The sequence below is a fragment of the Delphinapterus leucas genome, chromosome X (genome assembly GCF_059928025.1).
Source record: "Delphinapterus leucas isolate spDelLeu-1000000601 "Yukka" chromosome X, BTC_Dleu_Yukka2, whole genome shotgun sequence".
Taxonomy (NCBI): domain Eukaryota; kingdom Metazoa; phylum Chordata; class Mammalia; order Artiodactyla; family Monodontidae; genus Delphinapterus; species Delphinapterus leucas.
Window position 1 is genome coordinate 77,405,299 of NC_143150.1, and position 21,183 is coordinate 77,426,481.

Genomic DNA, 21,183 nt, shown 5'->3' on the forward strand with positions numbered 1-21,183 from the left:
AAACCAGACAAAGATGCCACAGAAAAAGAAAATTACAGGCCAATATCACTGATGAACATAGATGCAAAAATCCTCAACAAAATACTAGGAAACAGGATCCAACAGCACATTAAAGGGATCATACACCATGATCAAATGGAGTTTATCCCAGGAATGCAAGGATTCTTCAATATATGCAAATCAATCAATTTGATACACCATATTAACAAACTGAAGGATATAAACCATATGATCAAAGCCGTGAACCAAGATGGCAGAGAAGGAGGACATGCTCTCACTTGCTCTTGTATGAACACCAGAAACACAACTAACTGCTGAACAATCATTGACAGGAAGATACTGGAATTCACCAAAAAATATACACCACATTCAAAGACAAAGGAGAAGCCACAATGAGACGGTAGGAGGGGCACAATTACAATAAAATCAAATCCCATAACTGCTGGGTGTGTGACTCACAAACTGGAGGACACTTATACCACAGAAGTTCACCCACTGGAGTGAAGGTTCTGATCCGCACGTCAGGCTTTCCAACCTAGGGTCCAGCAACAGGAGGAGGAATTCCTAGAGAATCAGATGTTGAAGGCTAGTGTGATTTGATTGCAGGACTCTGAGAGGACTGGGAGAAACAGAGACTCCACTCTTGGAGGACACACACAAAGTATAGTGCACACCAGGAGCCAGGGGAAGGAGCAGTGACCCCACAGGAGAATGAACCAGACCTACCTGCTAGTGTTGGAGAGTCTCCTGCAGAGGTGGGAGTGGCTGTAGCTCACCATGCGGACAAGGACACTGGCAGCAGAAGTTCTGGTAAGTACTCCTTGGTGTGAGCCCTCCCAGAGTCCACCATTATCCCCAACAAAGAGCCTGGGTAGGCTCCAGTGTTGGGTTACCTCAGGCCAAACAACCAACAGGGAGGGAACCCAGCCCAACCCATCAGCAGACAAGCAGATTAAAGTTTTACTGAGCTCTGCCCACCAGAGCAACACCCAGCTCCACCCACCACCAGTCCCTCCCATCAGGAAACTTGCTCAAGCCCCTTAGATAGCCTCATCCATCAGATGGAAGACTGCAGGAGCAAGAAGAACTACAATCCTGCAGCCTGTGGAAGAAAAACCACATTCACAGAAAGATAGACAAGATGAAAAGGCAGAGGGCTATGGACCAGATGAAGGAACAAGATAAAATCCCAGAAAAACAACTAAATGAAGTGGAGATAGGCAACATTCCAGAATAATGATAATGAAGATGATCCAGGACCTCGAAAAAAGGATGGAGGCAAAGATCGAGAAGAATCAACAAATGTTTAATAAAGACCTAGAAGAATTAAAGAACAAACAAACAGAGATGAACAATACAATAACTGAAATGAAAACTACAGTAGAAGGAATCAGTAGCAGAATAAATGAGGCAGAAGAGCGGATAAGTGACTTGGAAGACAGAATGGTGGAATTCACTGCTGTGGAACAGAAAAAAGAATGAAAAGAAATGAAGACAGCCTAAGAGACTTCTGGGACATCATTAAACACAACAACATTTGCATTATAGGGGTCTCAGGAAGAGAAGAGAGAAAGGGCACGAGAAAATATTTGAAGAGATTAGAGTTGAAAACTTCCCTATATGGGAAAGGAAATAGCTACCCAAGTCCAGGAAGGGCAGAGAGTCCCATACAGGATAAACCCAAGGAGAAACACATCGAGACACAAAATAATCAAATTGGCAAATAGTGAAAACAAAGAAAAATTATTGAAAGCAGCAAGGGAAAAATGACATATAACATACAATGGAACTCCCATAAGGTTAACAGCTGATTTCTCAGCAGAAACTCTACAAGCCAGAAGGGAGTGGGACTAAAGTGCTGAAAGAGAAGAACCTACAACCAAGATTACTCTACACGGCAAGTATCTCATTCAGATTCCATGGAGAAATCAAAAGCTTTACAGACAAGCAAAAGCTAAGAGACTTCAGCAGCACCAAACCAGCTCTACAACAAATGCTAAAGGAACTGTGCTAAGTGGGAAACACAAGACAAGAAAAGGACACACAAACAAACCCAAAACAATTAAGAAAATGGTAATAGGAACATACATATCATTAATTACCTTAAACGTGAATGGATTAAATGGTTCAAGCAAAAGACACAGGCTTGCTGAATGCATACAAAAACAAGAGCTGTCTACAAGAGACCCACTTCAGCCCTAGGGACACATACAGACTGAAAGCGAGTGAATGACAAAAGATATTCCATGCAAATGAAAATCAAACCAAAGCTGGAGTAGCAGTACTCATATCAGACAAAATAGACTTTAAAATAAAGAATGTTACAAGAGACAAGTAAGGACACTACATAATGATCAAGGGATTGATCCAAGAAGAAGATATCACAATTATAAATATATATGCACCCAATATAGGAGCACCTCAATACATAAGGTAATTGCTAACAGCTATAAAAGAGGAAATCAACAATAACACAATAATATTGGGGGATTTTAACACCTCACTTACACCAGTGAACAGATCATCCAAAATGAAAATAAATAAGGAAAGAGAAGCTTTAAATGACACAGTAGAGCACTCACGTTTAATTGATATTTATAGGACATTCCATCCAAAAACAGCAGATTACACTTTCTTCTCAAGTGCGCATGGAACATTCTCCATGATAGATCACACCTTGGGTCACAAATCAATCCTCAGTAAACTTAAGAAAATTGAAATAATATAAAACATCTTTTTGTACCACAACGCTATGAGATTAGGAATGAATTAAAGGGAAAAAAAACTTAAAAAACACAAACACATGGAGGCTAAACAATACATAACTAATTAACCAAGAGATCACTGAAAAAATCAAAGAGGAAATCAAAAAATACCTAGAGGGCTTCCCTGGTGGCGCAGTGGCAGAGAGTCGGCGTGCCGATGAAGGGGACACAGGTTCATGCCCCGGTCTGGGAAGATCCCACATGCTGCAGAGCAGCTAGGCCCGTGAGCCTTGGCCACTGAGCCTGTGCATCCACAGAATGTGCTCCACAACGGGAGAGGCCACAACAGTGAGAGGCCTGCGTACTGCGAAAAAAAAAAAAACCTAGAGACAAATGACAATGAAAACACAATGATCCAAAACTTTTAGGATGCAGCAAAAACAATTCTAAGAGGGAAGTTTATAGCTACAAGCCTACCTCAAGAAACAAGAAAAATCTCAAATAAACAATCTAACCTTACACCTAAAGGAAGTAGAGAAAGAAGAACAAACAAAACACAAAGTTAGCAGAAGGAAAGAATTCATAAAGATCAGAGCAGAAATAAATGAAATAGAAACAAATAAAACAGTAGCAAAGATCAATAAAACTAAAAGCTGGTTCTTTGAGAAAATAAACAAAATTGATAAACCATTAGTCAGAGTCATCAAGAAAAAGAGGGAGAGGACTCAAATCAATAAAATTAGAAATGAAAAATGAGAAGTTACAATAGACACTGCAGAAATACAAAGCATCCTAAAAGACTACTACAAGAAATTCTATGCCAATAAAATGGACAACCTGGAAGAAATGGACAAATTCTTAGAGAGGTATAACCTTCCAAGTCTGAACCAGGAAGAAATAGAAAATATGAACAAACCAATCACAAGTAATGAAATTGAAACTGTGATTTAAAGTCTTCCAACAAACAATAATCCAGGACCAGATGGCTTCACAGGCAAATTCTATAAAACATTTAGAGAAGAGGTAACACCTATCCTTCTCAAAATCTTCCAAAAAATTGCGGAAGAAGGAACACTCCCAAACTCATTCTATAAGACCACCATCACACTGATACCAAAACCAGAAAAAGATACTACAAAAAAAAGAAATTACAGACCAATATCACTGTTGAATATAGATGCAAAAATCGTCAACAAAATACTAGGAAACAGAATCCAACAATACATTAAAAGGATCATACACCATAATCACATGGGATTTATCTCAGAGATGCAAGGATTCTTCAATAACTGCAAATCAATCAATGTGATACACCATATTAACAAATTGAGGAATAAAAACCATATGATCATCTCAATAGATGCAGGAAAAGCTTTTGACAAAATTCAACACCCATTTATGATAGCAATTCACCAGAGAGTGGGCATAGAGGGAACCTACCTCAACATAATAAAGACCATATAGGACAAAGCCACAGCAAACATCATTCTCAATGGTGAAAAAGTGAAAGCATTTCCTGTAAGATCAAGAAAAAGAAAAGGATGTCCTATTCTCATACCTATTATTCAAGAGTTTTGGAAGTCCTTGCCACAGCAATCAGAGAAGTAAAAGAAATTAAAGGAATGCAAATTGTAAAAGAAGAAGTAACACTGTCACTCTTTGCAGATGACATGATACTCTACATAGAGAATCCTAAAGATGCCACGAGACAACTACTAGCACTAATAAATGGATTTGGTAAAGTTGCAAGATATAAAATTAATGCACAGAAATCTCTTTCATTTCTATACAGTAATGATGAAGAATCTGAAAGCGAAATTAAATAAACACTCCCATTTACCACTGCAACAAAAAGAATAAAATACTGACGAGTAAACCTACCTAGGGAGACAAAAGACCTGTATGAAGAAAACTATGACACTGATGAAAGAAATTAAAGGTGATACCAACAGATGGAGAGATATACCATGTTCTTGGATTGGAAGAGTCAATATTGTGAAAATGTCTATACTACCCAAAGCAATCTACAGATTTATTGTAATCCATATCAAATTACCAATGGCATTTTTTCAGAACTAGAAAAAACTATCTAATAATTTGTTTGGAGACACAGAAGACCCCGAGTAGCCAAAGCAGTCTTGAGGGGAAAAAGCAGAGCTGGAGGAATCAGATTCCCTGACTTCAGACTATACTACAACGCTACAGTAATCAAGACAATTTGGTACTGTCACAAAAACAGAAACATAGATCAATGGAACAAGATAGAAAGCCCAGAGATAAACCCAGGCACCTATGGTCAACTAATCGATGACAGAGGAGGCAAGGACATACAATGGAGAAATGACAGTCTCTTCAATAGGCGGTGCTCAGAGAACTGGACAACTACATGTGAAAGACTGATATTTGAACACTCCCTAACACCATACAGAAAAATGGACTCAAGGGGGATTAGAGACCTAACTGTAAGACTGGACACTATACAACTCTTAGAGGAAAACATAGGAGGAACACTCACTGACATAAATCACAGTAAGATCTTTTTGATCCACCTCCTAGAGTAATGGAAATAAAACCAAAAATAAACAAATGGACCTAAAGAAACTTCAAAGCTTTTGCACAGCAAAGGAAACCTTAACCAAGACAAGAAGACAACCCTTAGAATGGGAGAAAATATTTGCCAAGGAATCAATGGACAAAGGCTTAATCTCCAAAATATGTAAACAGCTCATGCAGCTCAGTATTAAAAAAAACAAACAACCCAATCCAAAAATGGACAGAAGACCTAAACAGACATTTCTCCAAAGGAGACATACAGATGGCCAAGAAGCATATGAAAACCTGTTCAACATCACTAATTATTAGAGAAATGCAAATCAAAACTACAATGAGGTATCACCTCATACCAGTTAGAATGAGCATCATCAGAAAATCTACAAATAACAAATGCTGGAGAGGGTGTGGAGAAACGGGAACCCTCTTGCACTGTTGGTGGGAATGTAAATTGATACAACCACTATGGATAACAGTATGGAGGTTCCTTAAAAAACTAAAAATAGAATTACCATATAATCCAGCACTTCCACTACTGGACATATACCTAGAGAAAATCATAATTCAAAAAGACACCTGCACCCCAATGTTCATTGCAGCACTATTTACGATAGGCAGGTCATGGAAGCAACCTAAATGCCCATCGACAGACGAATGAATAAAGAAGATGTGGTACATATATGCAAAGAAATATTACTCAGCCATATAAAGGAATGAAATTGGATCATTTGTTGAAACGTGGATGGATCTAGAGACTGTCACACAGAGTGAAGTAAGTCAGAATAAGAAAAACAAATATCGTATATTAATGCATATACGTGGAATCTAGAAAAATGGTACAGATGTACCTGTTTGCAGGGCAGAAATTGAGACACAGATGTAGAGAACAAAAGTTTGTACACCAAGGGTGGAAAGCGGCAGGGGGTGGGGGGGTGTGGTGAACTGGGTGATTGGTATTGACATATATACACTGCTGTGTATAAAATTCATGACTAATAAGAACCTGCTGTATAAAAAAAATAATATAAATTAAAATTCAAAACCAAAAATAATTCCCCTAGACCCCCCCCAAAAAAAGAAAAAGTCATTGCCAAGTCAATAGTTATTTAGATTTTCTCCTATGTTATCTTCTAGGAGTTTTATAGTTTTGTGTTTTACATTTGGGTCTGTGATCCATTTTGAGATTTTTTTGTGTGTGATGGGTGTAAAGTCTGTATCTGGATTCACGTTTTTGCACGTGGATGTCTAGTTGTTTCAGCAGCATTTGTTGAGGGGCCTATCTTTGCTCCATTGTATTGTTTCTGCCCCATTGTCAAAAATCAGTGAACTATATGCATATATATAATAAATATATTAATTGAAATATAGTTGATTTACAATGTTGTGTTAGTTTCTGGTGTACAGCAAAATGATTAAGTTATATATATATATATATTCTTTTACATATTCTTTTCTGTTATGCTTTATTACAAGATATTGAATATACTTCCCTGTGCTACACAATCATAAAAAATAAAAATAAATTAAGACACTGGAAATGACTCAAAACTTTTGGGTGCAGGCATATCCTTGGGTCAATACCCTGAGCCAGCCAGGTGCTGGCAAATGTGGGTGACACCCATTCACCCAACCTTTTTCTGTGTGCTAGGACCACCTGTGTTTGTGCCCAAGTGAGATGTAGTGCTGAAGGATGTGACCTTTGGGAGGGAGGGATTCTGGTGAGAGACTTGGGGAGTGGTAGTTTTAGTGATGTGTCCACACTTTTAGCTGAATATAGGGTGGGGGCAGGAGACCAAGTTTGGGAGCAGAGGTAGTCGGGAGGCATATTTGTGGAAATGGGATGAGCCCAGTGGGAACATGTTTCAGGAGTGCAGCCCCAAGTTTAGAGGACTTGGGGATTGAACTGGAAATAGCCAGGGTCCTGTCTTAGAAAATGGTACCCAACATCAAGCCCCAAAGGCCAAGGTGACAATGTAAATGGTAGAATAGGCAGCAAGATTATCCTTTGGAAGGGTTGGTCACACATTGTAATTAGATATGATGGATGGATGAAGGAAGGTGGTTCTGAATTAAGGCAGAAATGGTGAAGGTGCTTGTGTTTGCATCTGACTCAGAATAAAATATGAAGACATCACCATTGTCCAGGGTTCCTTAACTTTGACATTGTTGACATGTTGGGCCAGATAATTTTTTTGTTGTGGGTGCTGTCCTGTGCATTATAGGAGGTTTAGCAGCACCCCTGACTTCTACCCACTAGATGCCAGTGTCCTCTCCCCATTACCCACCTCCCACATTGTGACAACCACAAATGCTCCAGACACTGCCAAATGTCCTTGGGGGGGGCAAATTGCCCCAGATGAGAAGCACTGCATAACCTGCCAGGCTATGGTACACAGTGCATATTCTAGGGTGTAGAGGAGACCTGCCATCCAGACTGGGACGGGGGATCTGGAAGAAATGGAAGAACCTTGCAGGCCTGGAAATTTACTAATTTAAAAGCTTAGGACAGGTTCCCTTAGATAAAATTGGGTTTATCTTCCTGACTTACGGGTTTCATCCTGGTCTCCTGTGCTCCCACTGTATATCACACATATTCCCAATAAAGCTCCTAAATTCTTGTATTGTCAACAAAATATATATGATCATCTCAAAAGATGCAGAAAAAGCTTTTGACAAAATTCAATACCCATTTATGATAAAAACCCTCCCGAAGGTAGGCATACAGGGAACTTACCTCAACATAATAAAGGCCATATATGACAAACCCACAGCCAGCATTGTTCTCAAAGGTGAAAAACTGAAAGCATTTACACTAAGATCAGGAACAAGACAAGGTTGCCCAATCTCACCACTATTATTCAACACAGTTTTGGAAGTCATAGCTACAGCAGTCAGAGAAGAAAAAGAAATAAATGAATCCAAATTGGAAAAGAAGAATTAAAACTCTCACTGTTTGCAGATGACGTGATACTATACATAGAGAATCCTAAGCATCCTACCAGAAAACTACTAGAGCTAATCAATGAATTTGGTAAAGTAGCAGGATACAAAATTAATGCACAGAAATCTCTTGCATTCCTATACACTAATGATGAAAAATCTGAAAGAGAAATTAAGAAAATACTCCCATTTACCACTGCAACAAAAATAATAAAATACCTAGGAATTAACCTACCAAAGGAGAGAAAAGACCTGTAGGCAGAACACTATAAGATACTGACGAAAGTAATGAAAGATGATACAAACAGATGGAGAGATATAATATGTTCCTGGATTGGGAGAATTAACATTGTGAAAATGACTATACTACCCAAAGCAATCTACAGATTAAATGCAATCGCTATCAAACTACCAATGGCATTTTTCACAGAACTAGAACAAAAAATTTCACAATTTGTATGGAAACACATGCGACCCTGAATATCCAAAGCAATCTTGAGAAAGAGAAATGGAGATGGAGGAGTCAGGCTCCCTGACTTCAGACTGTCCAAAAAAGCTACAGTAATCAAGACAGTATAGTATAGGCACAAAAACAGAAATATAGATCAATGGAACTGTATAGAAACCCAGAGATATATCCATACACATAGGGTCACCTTACCTTTGATAAAGGAGGCAAGAATATACAACGGAGAAAAGACAGCCTCTTCAATAAGTGGTGCTGGAAAACTAGACAGCTACATGTAAAAGAATGAAATTACAACACTCCCTAACACCATACACAGAAATAAACTCAAAATGGATTAAAGACCTAAATGTAAGGCCAGGCACTATAAAACTCTTAGAGGAAAACATAGGCAGAACACTTAATGACATAAATCATAGCAAGATCCTTTTTGACCCACCTCCTAGAGAAATGGAAATAAAAACAAAAATAAACAAATGGGACCTAATGAAACTTCAAAGCTTTTGCACAGCAAAGGAAACCATAAACAAGCTTCAAAGACAACCCTCAGAATGGAAGAAAATATTTGCAAATGAAACAACTGACAAAGGATTAATATCCACAGTATACAAGCAGCTTATGAAGCTCAGTATTATAAAAACAAACAACCCAATCCAAAAATGGACAGAAGACCTAAATACACATTTCTCCAAAGAAGATATACAGATTGCCAAAAAACACATGAAAGGATGCTCAGCATCACTAATCATTAGAGAAATGCAAATCAAAACTACAATGAAATATCTCCTCACACTGGTCAGAATTGCCATCATCAAAAAATCTACAAACAATAAATGCTGGAGAGGGTGTGGAGAAAAGGATACACTCTTGCACTGTTGGTGGGAATGTAAATTGATACAGCCACTATGGAGAACAATATGGAGGTTCCTTAAAAAACTACGAATAGAACTACTATACGACACAGCAATCCCACTACTGGGCATATACCCTGAGAAAACCATAATTTAAAAAGAGTTATGTACCAAAATATTCATTGCAGCTCTATATACAATAGCCAGTACATGGAAGCAACCTAAGTGTCCATTAACAGATGAATGGATAAAGAAGATGTGGCACATATATACAGTGGAATATTAACCATAAAAGAAACGAAATTGAGTTATTTGCAGTGAGGTGGATGGACCTAGAGTCTGTCATACAGAGTGAAGTAAGTCAGAAAGAGAGAAACAATTACTGTATGCTAACACATATATATGGCATCTAAAAAATAAAAAAAGGTTCTGAAGAACCTAGCGGCAGGACAGGAATAAAGATGCAGATGTAGAGAATGGACTCGAGGATATGGGGAGTGGGAAGTGTAAGCTGTGACAAAGTGAGAGAGTGGCATGGACATATACACCCTACCAAACGTAAAATAGATAGCTAGTGGGAAGCAGCCGCATAGCACAGGGAGATCAGCTCTGTGCTTTGTGTCCACATAGAAGGGTGGGATATGGAGGGTGGGAGGGAGACGCAAGAGGGAGGAGAAATGGGGGTAAATGTATATGTATAGTGATTCACTTTGTTATAGAGCAGAAACTAAGACACCATTGTTAAGCAAATATATTCCATTAAAGATGTGAAAAAAATAAGTAAATAAGTAAATCAAAGTAGTCTGAGTTCCAGTCCTTCCTCTAACACTGACCTTCACTCTGTAGACTTGAACAAATTCCATTCTCTCTCTAGGCTTCAGTTTTTCCCACCTGTACAATTGAGACAATGTAAGATCCATGGTGACCTCAAAGGTTCTCTAGGCTCTGACCTTTAATGATTCTAAGTATGGGTCTGGAATTAGTGGCAAAGGAGGGAGCTGGGTGTCCTCTAGGAACTCTTGGTTCTCCATTCTTGACTCTCTGCTCCTTTTCTCTACTCTCCTCAGCGGTTTGGCAAACTCCCATGTCTTCACCATCATCTCTTTCTAAATGATTTTCAAAGTTCTCCCTCTAGCCATGACCTCTCTTATGACTTCCAGTCCTCTCATATTCTCCCTACGAGGACATCTCAGTGCAGAAGTCCCATCACTTCTATTCCCATAAAGCTGGTTCCAAACTGTTTTCTCATAAAAACCACCACTTCCCGTCCAGAATTTGTTGAGTTTTACTTGTGGCCTTGTTGTTGCCCACGCCATCCAGATCTACCACATGAACAATATCTGCACCTTACACTTAGCCATGATTCACTCTGACACATTGTCAAGTCCTAGCCACTCTTCTTTCCTCAGTCTCTGGCATCTACTCTTTCTACTCTGATTAAAGTGCCACCATTGTACATTTACTCATTTGTGGCAAAAGCATCCAGATTGGTCTCCCTGCTTCTACCCTTGCCCCTCTAGTGTCTATCATAGAGAAGTCATGGAAATGATTTTAAAACACTATCCAGATTACATCATTCCCATGTTCAGATACCACCAATCATTCCTTATCTCAGAGTAAAAGCTAAAATTCTTTAAATGACCCTCAAAACCCTGCATGATATACTCCCCCTCAACCATCCCCTTTCCCATTACATCCTCTAACAATTCTCCCCTTCACTCACTGTACTCCAACCACACATACTTGAAAATGCCAGGTATACTCCCTCCTCAGGATCTTTCCACTTGCAGTCCTCCTTTCCTGGAATTATCTTTCCCAGATATCGGCCAAACCTGCTGTTTAACTTCATTCAAGCCTCTATTCAAATGTTACTTCCTCCAAGAGTACATGCCACCTTATTACTCTCTGTTTAATTTTCTATCATTGCCATAACAAATTATCATGATTTTAGTAGCTTAAAACACCACAAGTTTACTACCTCACAGTTCTAGTGGTCAGAAGTCTGCCAGGGATATTCCTGAACTAAAATCAAGATGTGAGCAGAGCTGCATTCCTTTTTGAAGGCTTTGAAAGGGAATAATCCATTTCTTTGTCCTTCTTAGCTTCTAGAGGCCACCCACATTCATCGGCTTATGGCTCTCCTCCTCCATCTTCAAAGCCAGCAATGTTGCACCTATCTGCACCTTTTTTTCATAGTAACATTTTCCTATAGCTCTGACTCTTCTGCCTCCCTCTCTTCCACTTTTAAGGACCCTTGTGATTACACTGACATCACCTGGATAATCCAAAATATTCTCTCTGTTAAAGTCAGTTAACTAGCAACCTTAATTCCATCTGCAAATTTAATCCTCCTTTGCCATGTAAACTAACATATTTACAAACTTTGGGAATTAGCATATAGACATTTTTCGGGGTCCAGTATTCTTCCTACCATACTCACTGTCCCACAGCACTGCTTCATTTTAACTTCATGGTACTCATCACCGCCTGATGCAGTATATACAACACACATATGTTCTAGTTAAACATGCATGTAATCAAAACAATCAAATAGTTCTATGATGCTTGTTAAAACATTTTTCCCTCCTCAGAGACAAATATTATCAACGCTTTTAACTGATTTTGGGGAGCTTTGACTCCATAACTCTAAATAACATGCTTATATTGCTACTCCTTCTTCTATCTTATATAGAAGATGAGAATCTAGCTCTCATTTGTTCCCCTGTATCCATTCACTCCAGTCCTGCACACATAAACTCATGCATATTTCCTGTCTTCCCATTATCTCAATACATTCAAATATAATTTTATTGGTAAGAGTAAGATTCAGTGTTTATGATGCTGAGACTTCGTGGCTGAGCCATATCATATATAACGTTTCATTTATTTGTTTGGTTGTTTGTTTAATAGATACTTTCCACTAGAAAAATAAGCTCCATGTCTGTTTAGTTCAGTACTATATCCCCAGTACCTAGAACAGTGTCAGGAATGTTAAAGGTAAATAATATGCATTTGTTCATTACCCATCTTATCTGGAATTCCTTCCCCATTCTCTTTGCCTAGACAGTGTTAACCAAATCTCAGGTCCCAGCCCACATTCCAGCTCCTCTCAGAAGTTTTCTTAGACCAATGAAGTTCATGGGATTTGTTACCACCTCTGTATTCCCATTGTACAAATAAGTTTCTGTCATTCCCTTATCCCTTAGTATGTGAGGCCTGTTATTGTTAGTTTACTTTTAAATACATTTCCCTCTTTTTAAATGTTTCTTTGGGTTAACGTTTGTATGTGTGTATCTGTGTGTTTACATGCTTATATGCATGTACTGTCTGCTTGTGTTCTGATTGGATAAATGGATCTGTGTTTCAACCCTTGTTTTTGTGTCCATGTGCATGTCTGTGTATATTTGCATGTCTGTATGACTGTTTTGTGTGTCTGTGTATCTTTGCATGTACATTTCATGTATTGTGTGTCAATGTGCTAATATTTTATGCCTATGGTCATTATATACACATATGTATAACTATGTGTCCATATGTATCTATGCATCTATGTTTATATATGATATTTGTGGGTTTATGGGTTTGTGTGTATGCATGTTCTTGAGCAGGATTTGTGTGGATTTCCTTTTTGCACCACTGCTTCCTTCCAGCTCGGTCAAACCCAAGGTGTACATTCACACTGTGCTTAACAATTTGGATCTTGTCTAGGTAGCTCTATACAGGTAAGTGATTTCACTATTCTGGGCCTCAGTCTCATTTGTAAAATGGTGATTTATTCAATTCCTTCATCAAAAAATATTTACTGAGTATCTATTATATGTTAGTCGCTGTTCTAGGCACTGGGTATATAGCAGTGAACATGACTTCATAGTGTTTACATTCTAGAGTGGAAGACAGAAAACAAACAAATAAACCAGTAAAAATGCAACATGCCAAGTGATTTCTACAAAGAAAAAGAATAACAGCATAAGAGGGAATAGAGTGATAAAAGAGACACAAGAGTAAGTACAATAATACAATAATATCAATACCTACCTGAGTGACTGTAAATGCCAAATGAAATAATCTGCACTAAGTGCTTAGTACAGTGTCTGGAAGAGCAAATGATTAAGAAATAGTAGCTGTCATTGTTATACTTGTTATTGTATGTATATTATAGTTTGATTTTTAAAGATCAGGGAAGATACAAATATCAAGGCTAACAGTGCTCATGTTACAATTGGGGAAGCTGAGGTGCAGAGAGATTTAACTTGTCTAAAGTCTCAGAATGAAATAGATGCAGAGCCCGGCCTGTCTCTGGGCTTCCTAATTTCACCTTCAATGTTCTTCTCGCTCAACAGTTACTGAGCCCACTGCAGGACTGGAAGTCTTCCCCAGAGAAATGCTGTGCATGCTCTCGAGGATATTTCTTTATCTTCAGATCCAGGAGATCCTAACAAGAGGCAAGAGGCAGTTGAAAAATAAAATCACCAGGCCAGACAGAAATTGACACCAGTCCAAGGGGGCATGGGCTTCCAGCTCTTCGTCAGGAAAGACTGTATAGGTGAAGAGGTGTGTGTGTGTGTGTGAGTGTGTGTGTTTGTATGTGAATGGTGGTAGTGTGGTAGGGTGTTAGTTGGAAAATACAATAGGAGAGTTCTCCAAAGTTCAGAGTTCCCTGAGTGAGGACCCTATGGGAATGAATGACTAGAAGTTCCAGTGAGGTAGACTGAATGAAGTAACCAAAAATCAAGGGACAACAAGACAAGTGGGATTGAAACTGGGAGGCAGAGGGGCTTGACAGAATTCCTTGTGATAATGGCAGGGCCTGAAAATCTGAAGTCTCCTCTTAGCCCTTGAACAGCTCCAAATCATCTGTATGTAAACATGCTTTGACAAGCATGTGGAGGAGATAATGTCTCTCTTTGGAGTCCCACTCCCCCTCTCTTTAAAGCTCATGCCTCCCCAACCAAGGTCTCTCTATCCCTCTAATCAAAAAGAAAGCTAAATTCAGGTGTTACCCACACTTCAGTATGAATTTGTTGGATGTATTTTTCTTTTGGAAGTGTTTATATTTTCAAATATTAGTGGATTGTTGTCAGTGCCAAACTTGGAGGTAGACTTCTGGTGAACTTACAGTCACTCTTGGGCCTATGAAAAGAAGTAATTAAGCTTCCCATAAGGCTTAATATCACTCTCTCACAGATCAGGGGTATGTACCAATTGAAAGCCATTGAAAACATCAACCTAATAGAGCGTACCACTCAGGTCAATTGGCAAGTACATTGGATGCTAGACTTAACTTTCCCACAAAATAAATAAATAATAGATTCCTTGTGAGCAGTAATGGGAACTAATGTGTACCCTTGCCACTAAAGAGGCAGAGCTATTGGAGAAAGTAATTCAAAGAGCTTTCCCTATACGAGATATGGGGGTATATTCCCTCATAACCGTCTTACTCATGGGCTTACAAATTATTTAAGCATTGGTGTATAAAAATGTCTTTCATAAACTTAATCTCTGTATTCTGAGGCCCATAGGCACCCACCTCCAACACTCTTTATTTGCATACACTGAACAGACGGGGTTAACTGTATGACTGCTGAATATTGCATAGGCCAGCAAAGTTGATCTTTTCTACTTGGGCCCACTAGAAAGGAAAACACTCCCATACTGAAGGGAGCAGACTCATCCCAAAACTCATTCCTCAACCTCATCTTGTTGAGGAAACACAAGTAAACACAGCTTGAGAGATCAAAGACCAGAAGCCCCTATTGGCTCCAGGGAAAGTCAAGTCAATAGTCTAGCAGGGGGAGGAATTGCTTCACTCACACTTAAACCTCCAACCCCAGGCAGGGGAGGGAAGGGTGTGCTCATGTGACTTGTGCTGAAATAGGGAAGGAAGGGGAATTTGAGATGGGACTGGGAGTCTGAGCGAGAGATATAGGGAAGAAAAGGAAGTGAGCAGGCACAGACACTGGCAGCCATCAGGAGTTCAAGTCTTTTTGACAGCAGGAGGCTGGAAGAAAGGACAGAAGTTGTTCTGGCTGTGATGGAGCTCTTACTGGGCCTACTGCTCCTGCGCCACCTACTGGTGCTCACCTATGGTAAGGTAGCAAAAGGGGGCCTGGCTGCTACTGCTGGCACAGGCAAAAAGCTGGGGGTTGGGGAGAGGCGGGATTGAACGCCTACTGAGGAAAGCCTACTCCTGCTGACTAGGTGAGTGTTCTCAGCCAATGCTCCCGGCTTTCTCAGCTTTTGGCAGAAGGAAGGGAGGAGGTTAAAGTCTATTGAAGAAGCTAGGAGATAATTTTGGGTAGAAATTGGAGAGGATCCTCTCTCGGAAGACATCCACATGATTTTCTAGTACCTGTCATATCTCAGGGGCATTAAAAATGTGCCCAATGCCACCCAAATCCCTCCCCAATCTGTTGCCCTTCATCTGAAATTCTACCACTATACCTTTACCCCTATGCTACCAGGTTTTGATCCTTGTTAAGGTATACAACCCCCAAAAGAAGTAATGTTGTCAGGAGCTAGATGGGACCTTAGAAGTAACTTAGATCCACATTTCACTGTTATGAACAGGTGTTCAGGATATTTGTTCACATTCTTGCAGTGACTGAGAATTCACTACTTGTCCAGACCATCTAAAAAGGCAGCTTCAACTGTTAGAAAGTTCTTCCTTGTGTTGAACTAAATCAAATTCCCTGTGGCTTCCATCCAAACACCCCAGCCCTGTTTCTTGGAGACACAGATAATATATCTTCTCCTTCTATGCTGTGACAGCTCTTTAGAGTCCTGAGGACAGAAACCATGTCCCTTTGATTCATCTCTTCTCCAAGCTAAACAGCCTTAGCTCCTTCAACTGTTCTTCACAGAACTTGGTTTCTTACCACTTCCTGGGTTATCTCACTTCCCTGTGGACATAGCCCAGTTTGTCTGGGCTATTTGTGGGGGCTTAATGCTGGACACATACCCCAAAAGAGGATTGACTATCCCATAGTAGCATTATTTTGTGGGGTCTTACTCCATCCTCATTTATACCCCTGAAAATTGAAATAGCCTTTTTAGGAAACTGAGCCTGATAATAGCTAAGTGAAATCCAGGATAGGGTAAAAGATTCTTTGATGCACCCCTGTTTATTCCATATCCTTAGAGGGAGAGACTAGATGAGTGTTAACTTGGTGCCCTTTGTGTGGTTAGAAAGAACCCAGCTTTCCATAACTGACTCAGATTAAACCACCTTGTCCTGGGGCTCTGTGACCCATTAAATTCTAGAACCTCAAAGTTAGAAAAGGAATACTGAGTTAAGTCACCCAAGAAGGAAAATAATTTGCTCCAGGGCACAGAGCATTAGCAGCAGAGTTAATGTTCCTAAAAATTACCGTTCTTTCTACAACTACAATATTTTCACTATCTAACATGTTTTAGAGTGCACCACTCTACCTTCTCCAAATCTGTTGATTTGAGCTGGGAATTAAAGAGGCAGGACTGGAGCTCAGAGGAACATTTTGTAAATGTTAAATTTAAATCACATGTGTATGTGTGTGAGTGCATGTTCCCTCCACAGCCTGTGAGGGTCCTTTAGACCTGGAAGCAGGTCTTCCATTTGCATGGAGGGTCTTACACCACAGACCTGAGACTGTGGACAAACTCAACAGCCAATAACACTTTCTGTCGCCCTTCATCTCAGTATCCCCAACCCATCTATATAGTTAGATCAGCTTGGCTGGCCTTAGAAGATCCTGTCAGCTGGACAAATCTGTAGGACTGTGGCTTAACTTCTAAAAAGCCTCTAGATCTAAGACATATGTTGAAATAATCACAATAAAAATAAGTCCTAATATTTGCATTTTATAAAAACTATAAACATTTTATAAATACCTATTATCTTAGCTAATCCTTTTTTGAGGAAGCATCCCAAGAGGGGGAGAGAGGCCAAACACAGAGGTGCAGGGTCATTGGAAGATCTCACCATCTTTGTTTGATGACGGGAGAAGGAAAATTCAAGATGGGACCCATAATGGATCTCATAAAAGGGGCCACATACCCCAAACTAGGCCTTTTCTTGATTTAGTATCATCACACAGACCACAGAACTTTGATTTTCAAAGTCCAGGTCCCAGGACCAGAGTGGGCCTCAGTAATATGCGTTCTTTCTCAAGCCAAAACTTTTTTCAACAAAGCCCTTTGAGTACATGCTCAGCCCTTTTCTTTCTTCTGAGGGGATGCAATATTTGCAGGAAATTCAATCCTTCCCTGAGGGAGGAGAGCTAAGCTCTGAAGTTCTGGGAAAGGTTTCTCAGGAAGCAGCTGGCAGATGGGGGAATTATTTTTCAGGCAGTCAGGAGGATATTATCTAGCCCTAGGATAACACCCATTAAACCATGTCAAATAGGCCCAGATAAGGGGTTGCTGGTTTCTGTTGTGGCTGGTGGATTAATCAGTTAAAAAAGTAAAAAGGCAGTGTAGGAGCTGAAAGACTTCATTCTAGGCCCCCAGGCCAAGCTCTGCTCCTGCTCTCTGTGTGACTTTGAGTAAGCATCTTTCTCTCTCTGGGCCTCAGCTTGTCCACATGTACCATGAGGGAGTGTGACTAAGTGGTTTCTAAAAGCCCTTTGAGCTATGCCATACTGGAAGTCTCCAAATTCTCTCCTGCCTGATACTTCAAACCCTGTTGTACCAAGTACCTCACCATTTGGTGGTCTGCATAGATCCATAATGGGCAGAGCATCCCCCTAATAGTTGGGACTTTCCTGAAATAGATTTTCCTCTACCCAATCTTCCAGGAAAGTCAGGAGTATTGTTGAATTTGGCCAACATTTCACATTGGCTGCCAAGCCAGTCCTGTTGCTAAAGTGTCCTCTCTGGTTTCCTTATAACCTAGGGATGACCTATTACCTACCCATAACTTGGTAGGTCCCAGCAAAATGGAAAGGCAAACTCCTTACTTTCTCATGTATTAACTTCTCCTTCAGGTCATTATTAAAGCAGACAATGATCCAATCTAATGAATCTGTCCACCCTGGGTAAGACGTATTGAGGATTTCTAGGATAAGAAGAATCAATACAAATATGTGAAGTTTCTTTTGAGGCATGGGACAGGACTAGCATTTATCCCACACCTACTGAATGCCAGCCACTATGCTAGGTGCTTTCACACTTATGAGCTCATTTTATCATCATAATAACACTCCATGGAAGGTTTACTATTACCTCTATTTTGCTGATAATGACCTAAAACTCAGTCAGGCTTAGCAATTTACCCAAGGTCACACAGAGAGATATATGGTAAGGCAGACCTTAAACTTAGATTGGTGTTACTCTTCTTACTACATCATGCAGTCCTTCACTGTCCTCCTGATCTCACTAGGTGCAGTGCTCCTACTCAGTGTTTCTCTAGGCTCTTTGTGCACCAGAGGAAGAGTTGGAAGGTAAAAACCTATGCTATTGAAGTTACCTTCATTTTGGAGGTCAGGGTACATGAGGAATGGTACATTGTCCTCTTTCTTGTGATACCCTGTGCCTACTATACACTGTCTCTTCATGCTACTGATGAAACAGGAAGAATAAGAGGAGAGAAGAGCAAGAAGAAAAAGGAGGAGTAACAGGAGCAAGATGGAATAATGGGTGAAAGGAATAAAGGAGAAGGGAAGAAAAAGAGTAAAAGGGGGAAAATATGCCATTCTTGGATGTCTTGTTACTAACTATGCCCCACTCTCCTATTCTGGGATGGAGAAGTGAAGCCTGACCCACTTCTAGAAGTGAGACTGGGAAATTGGGACTGACTGCCCATATTTTTGACAGACCAGAGTGAGCTATGTGAGAATCTCCAGCAAGTTTCCAGAGAGAGTAATACAAGACAGGCCTTGCAGCCCCGCTATGTCAAAGGGAAAACATATATATTCACAGACAGGCATTTTTGGCTGCTCCAGCTGTCCTCACAGCAAAATGCTGTTTTGTTGCCCTAGAAGGAAAGGAAGCATGAGAATACTTTTCAGAGTTGGAGAAGGATATTTGGGAGGGCTGGAGTAAGATTAAACTGAAAGGGTCAAATAGTTTTCAAGGGGCTTAAGGCTGGTATGCTTGTGCTTACAGGTGAGCAAAAATATATATGGGCATGTGTGCTCATGATGATGATAAGCTGTATCTGCATGCATATGGAGGCAGGAACTGTCAATAGCACAGTGGAACCCACTACCTGGTGAAAGCTCACCACCAGCTGGAACATGTAATTATTTAATTTATGCTTTCATTAAGTCTATTAGCACTGAACCATCTAAGATTGGAAGAGACCTTAAAGAATAATGCTGTTCAAGACCTAAACAAAGCTCAGAACTTGCCCTAGACAGCTTAGTCCATCATGGACAGCTCTGATTAATTACAAAATCCATTTTTAGGGAAAACCAAAATCTGCCTGTATTGTGCTCCCATTTGTGGATCTGAGTTTTTCTCTCTGCCCAGTTTGAAACTCTCCAGAGAGAATGTGGTGGACCTAGCAACATGGACCCATGTTTATTATTGTTTATTCAAGGCTTTTATCTTGGCCAAAATATGCTGGTTATGTACTAGAGTCCCAGGTGAAGTCACAGGCCAAAGGCTAAACTTTAGTAACCCCATTGATAGAAGCCCTGGTACTTGGCAATACATTATGGGAGCTAGCCCCCACCCCAACTTCCATCTGCTTGACTGAAGCCTGGGAATACTAGGCTATATAAAAAGTTTTTATTCAGCAATAGCTTGCACTTTGAAACAACCTCTCCTGAGAGAGATATAAAGACATATCTAAATACAATCTCTCACTCCTGACCCCAGTTAAATAAAACACAAAATCCTCAAGATATTAGCTTATGGATGGAAATTGCTGATGGAAGGTGGTGGCTCTCTCAACACCCACAAATTTCCCCCTTTAGCTTCCTTTCCCAGCAAGCCAAGAATTAATCACCCTTTGGTCCTACCATCATTCCTACCACAGCCAGGTCTAGGATTATACTCAGAACTTTTTCCCCTCCAGACCTTTTCATCTCCATTCCTCCTCAGGATGAAATTTTCCAATGTACCTTTGCTGAGAACTCAGAGAAACCAATAGGGAAATAAACAAAGAAAGGATAGAAATCAGAAGAAAAAAGTCAAGCTTACAAATTACAGGTTTAACACTTAACAATAACTAAAGATTTTGTTAAACAGGAATGCATCTCACACAAGTTTCCACCCTCAAAATTGTCCTTTGTCTGCCTCTTTCCTCCCTTCCAGAAAAGAGCTTTAGTCTAAGGACCCAATCTGAGCCTTTCTGAAGGAGCAATGGGGAATTAGTGGGGCAGATAGCCCTTTCTTTCTGAGCCTTGAAGCCACCACATTTCTCCAGGTACATAATTACATACAGTAAAATAGCCCAGACCCAACTGCTCAGCATTTGCTCCCACACTTCTTTTGCAAAATGTTGAAAGACGTACCTTTCATGGATTTACAGAACGTTAGAGTTTGTAGAATCGTTAGAGATCATTCCATTCAGATTCTCTACATTATATACAAAGAAAATGGGTCCTCCATGGTGAAAGGTGACTTACCCAGGGTCACCTCACAGCAAGGCAGTGACAGGGAAAGGACTTGAAACTCACAAGAGCTAAACAACCTTAAGGGCTTTCCTTCTAAGGACTGGTTCTGATTGATGGGAGGGCTGGCAGAGAAC

The 21,183-nt window shown here is 40.0% G+C and overlaps 1 protein-coding gene across 1 annotated transcript in view; it reads left to right on the forward strand.

Moving 5' to 3' along the window:
* Positions 1-15,303: 15,303 nt before the first annotated feature.
* The window catches only part of VSIG4 (V-set and immunoglobulin domain containing 4), a 31,329-nt gene continuing 25,449 nt past the window's right edge, over positions 15,304-21,183 (forward strand). The window contains exon 1 of the mRNA XM_022564071.2: positions 15,304-15,598. Coding sequence (XP_022419779.1) covers positions 15,544-15,598 — 55 coding nt within the window. The 5' untranslated portion in view covers positions 15,304-15,543. The remainder of the gene's footprint in view (positions 15,599-21,183) is intronic.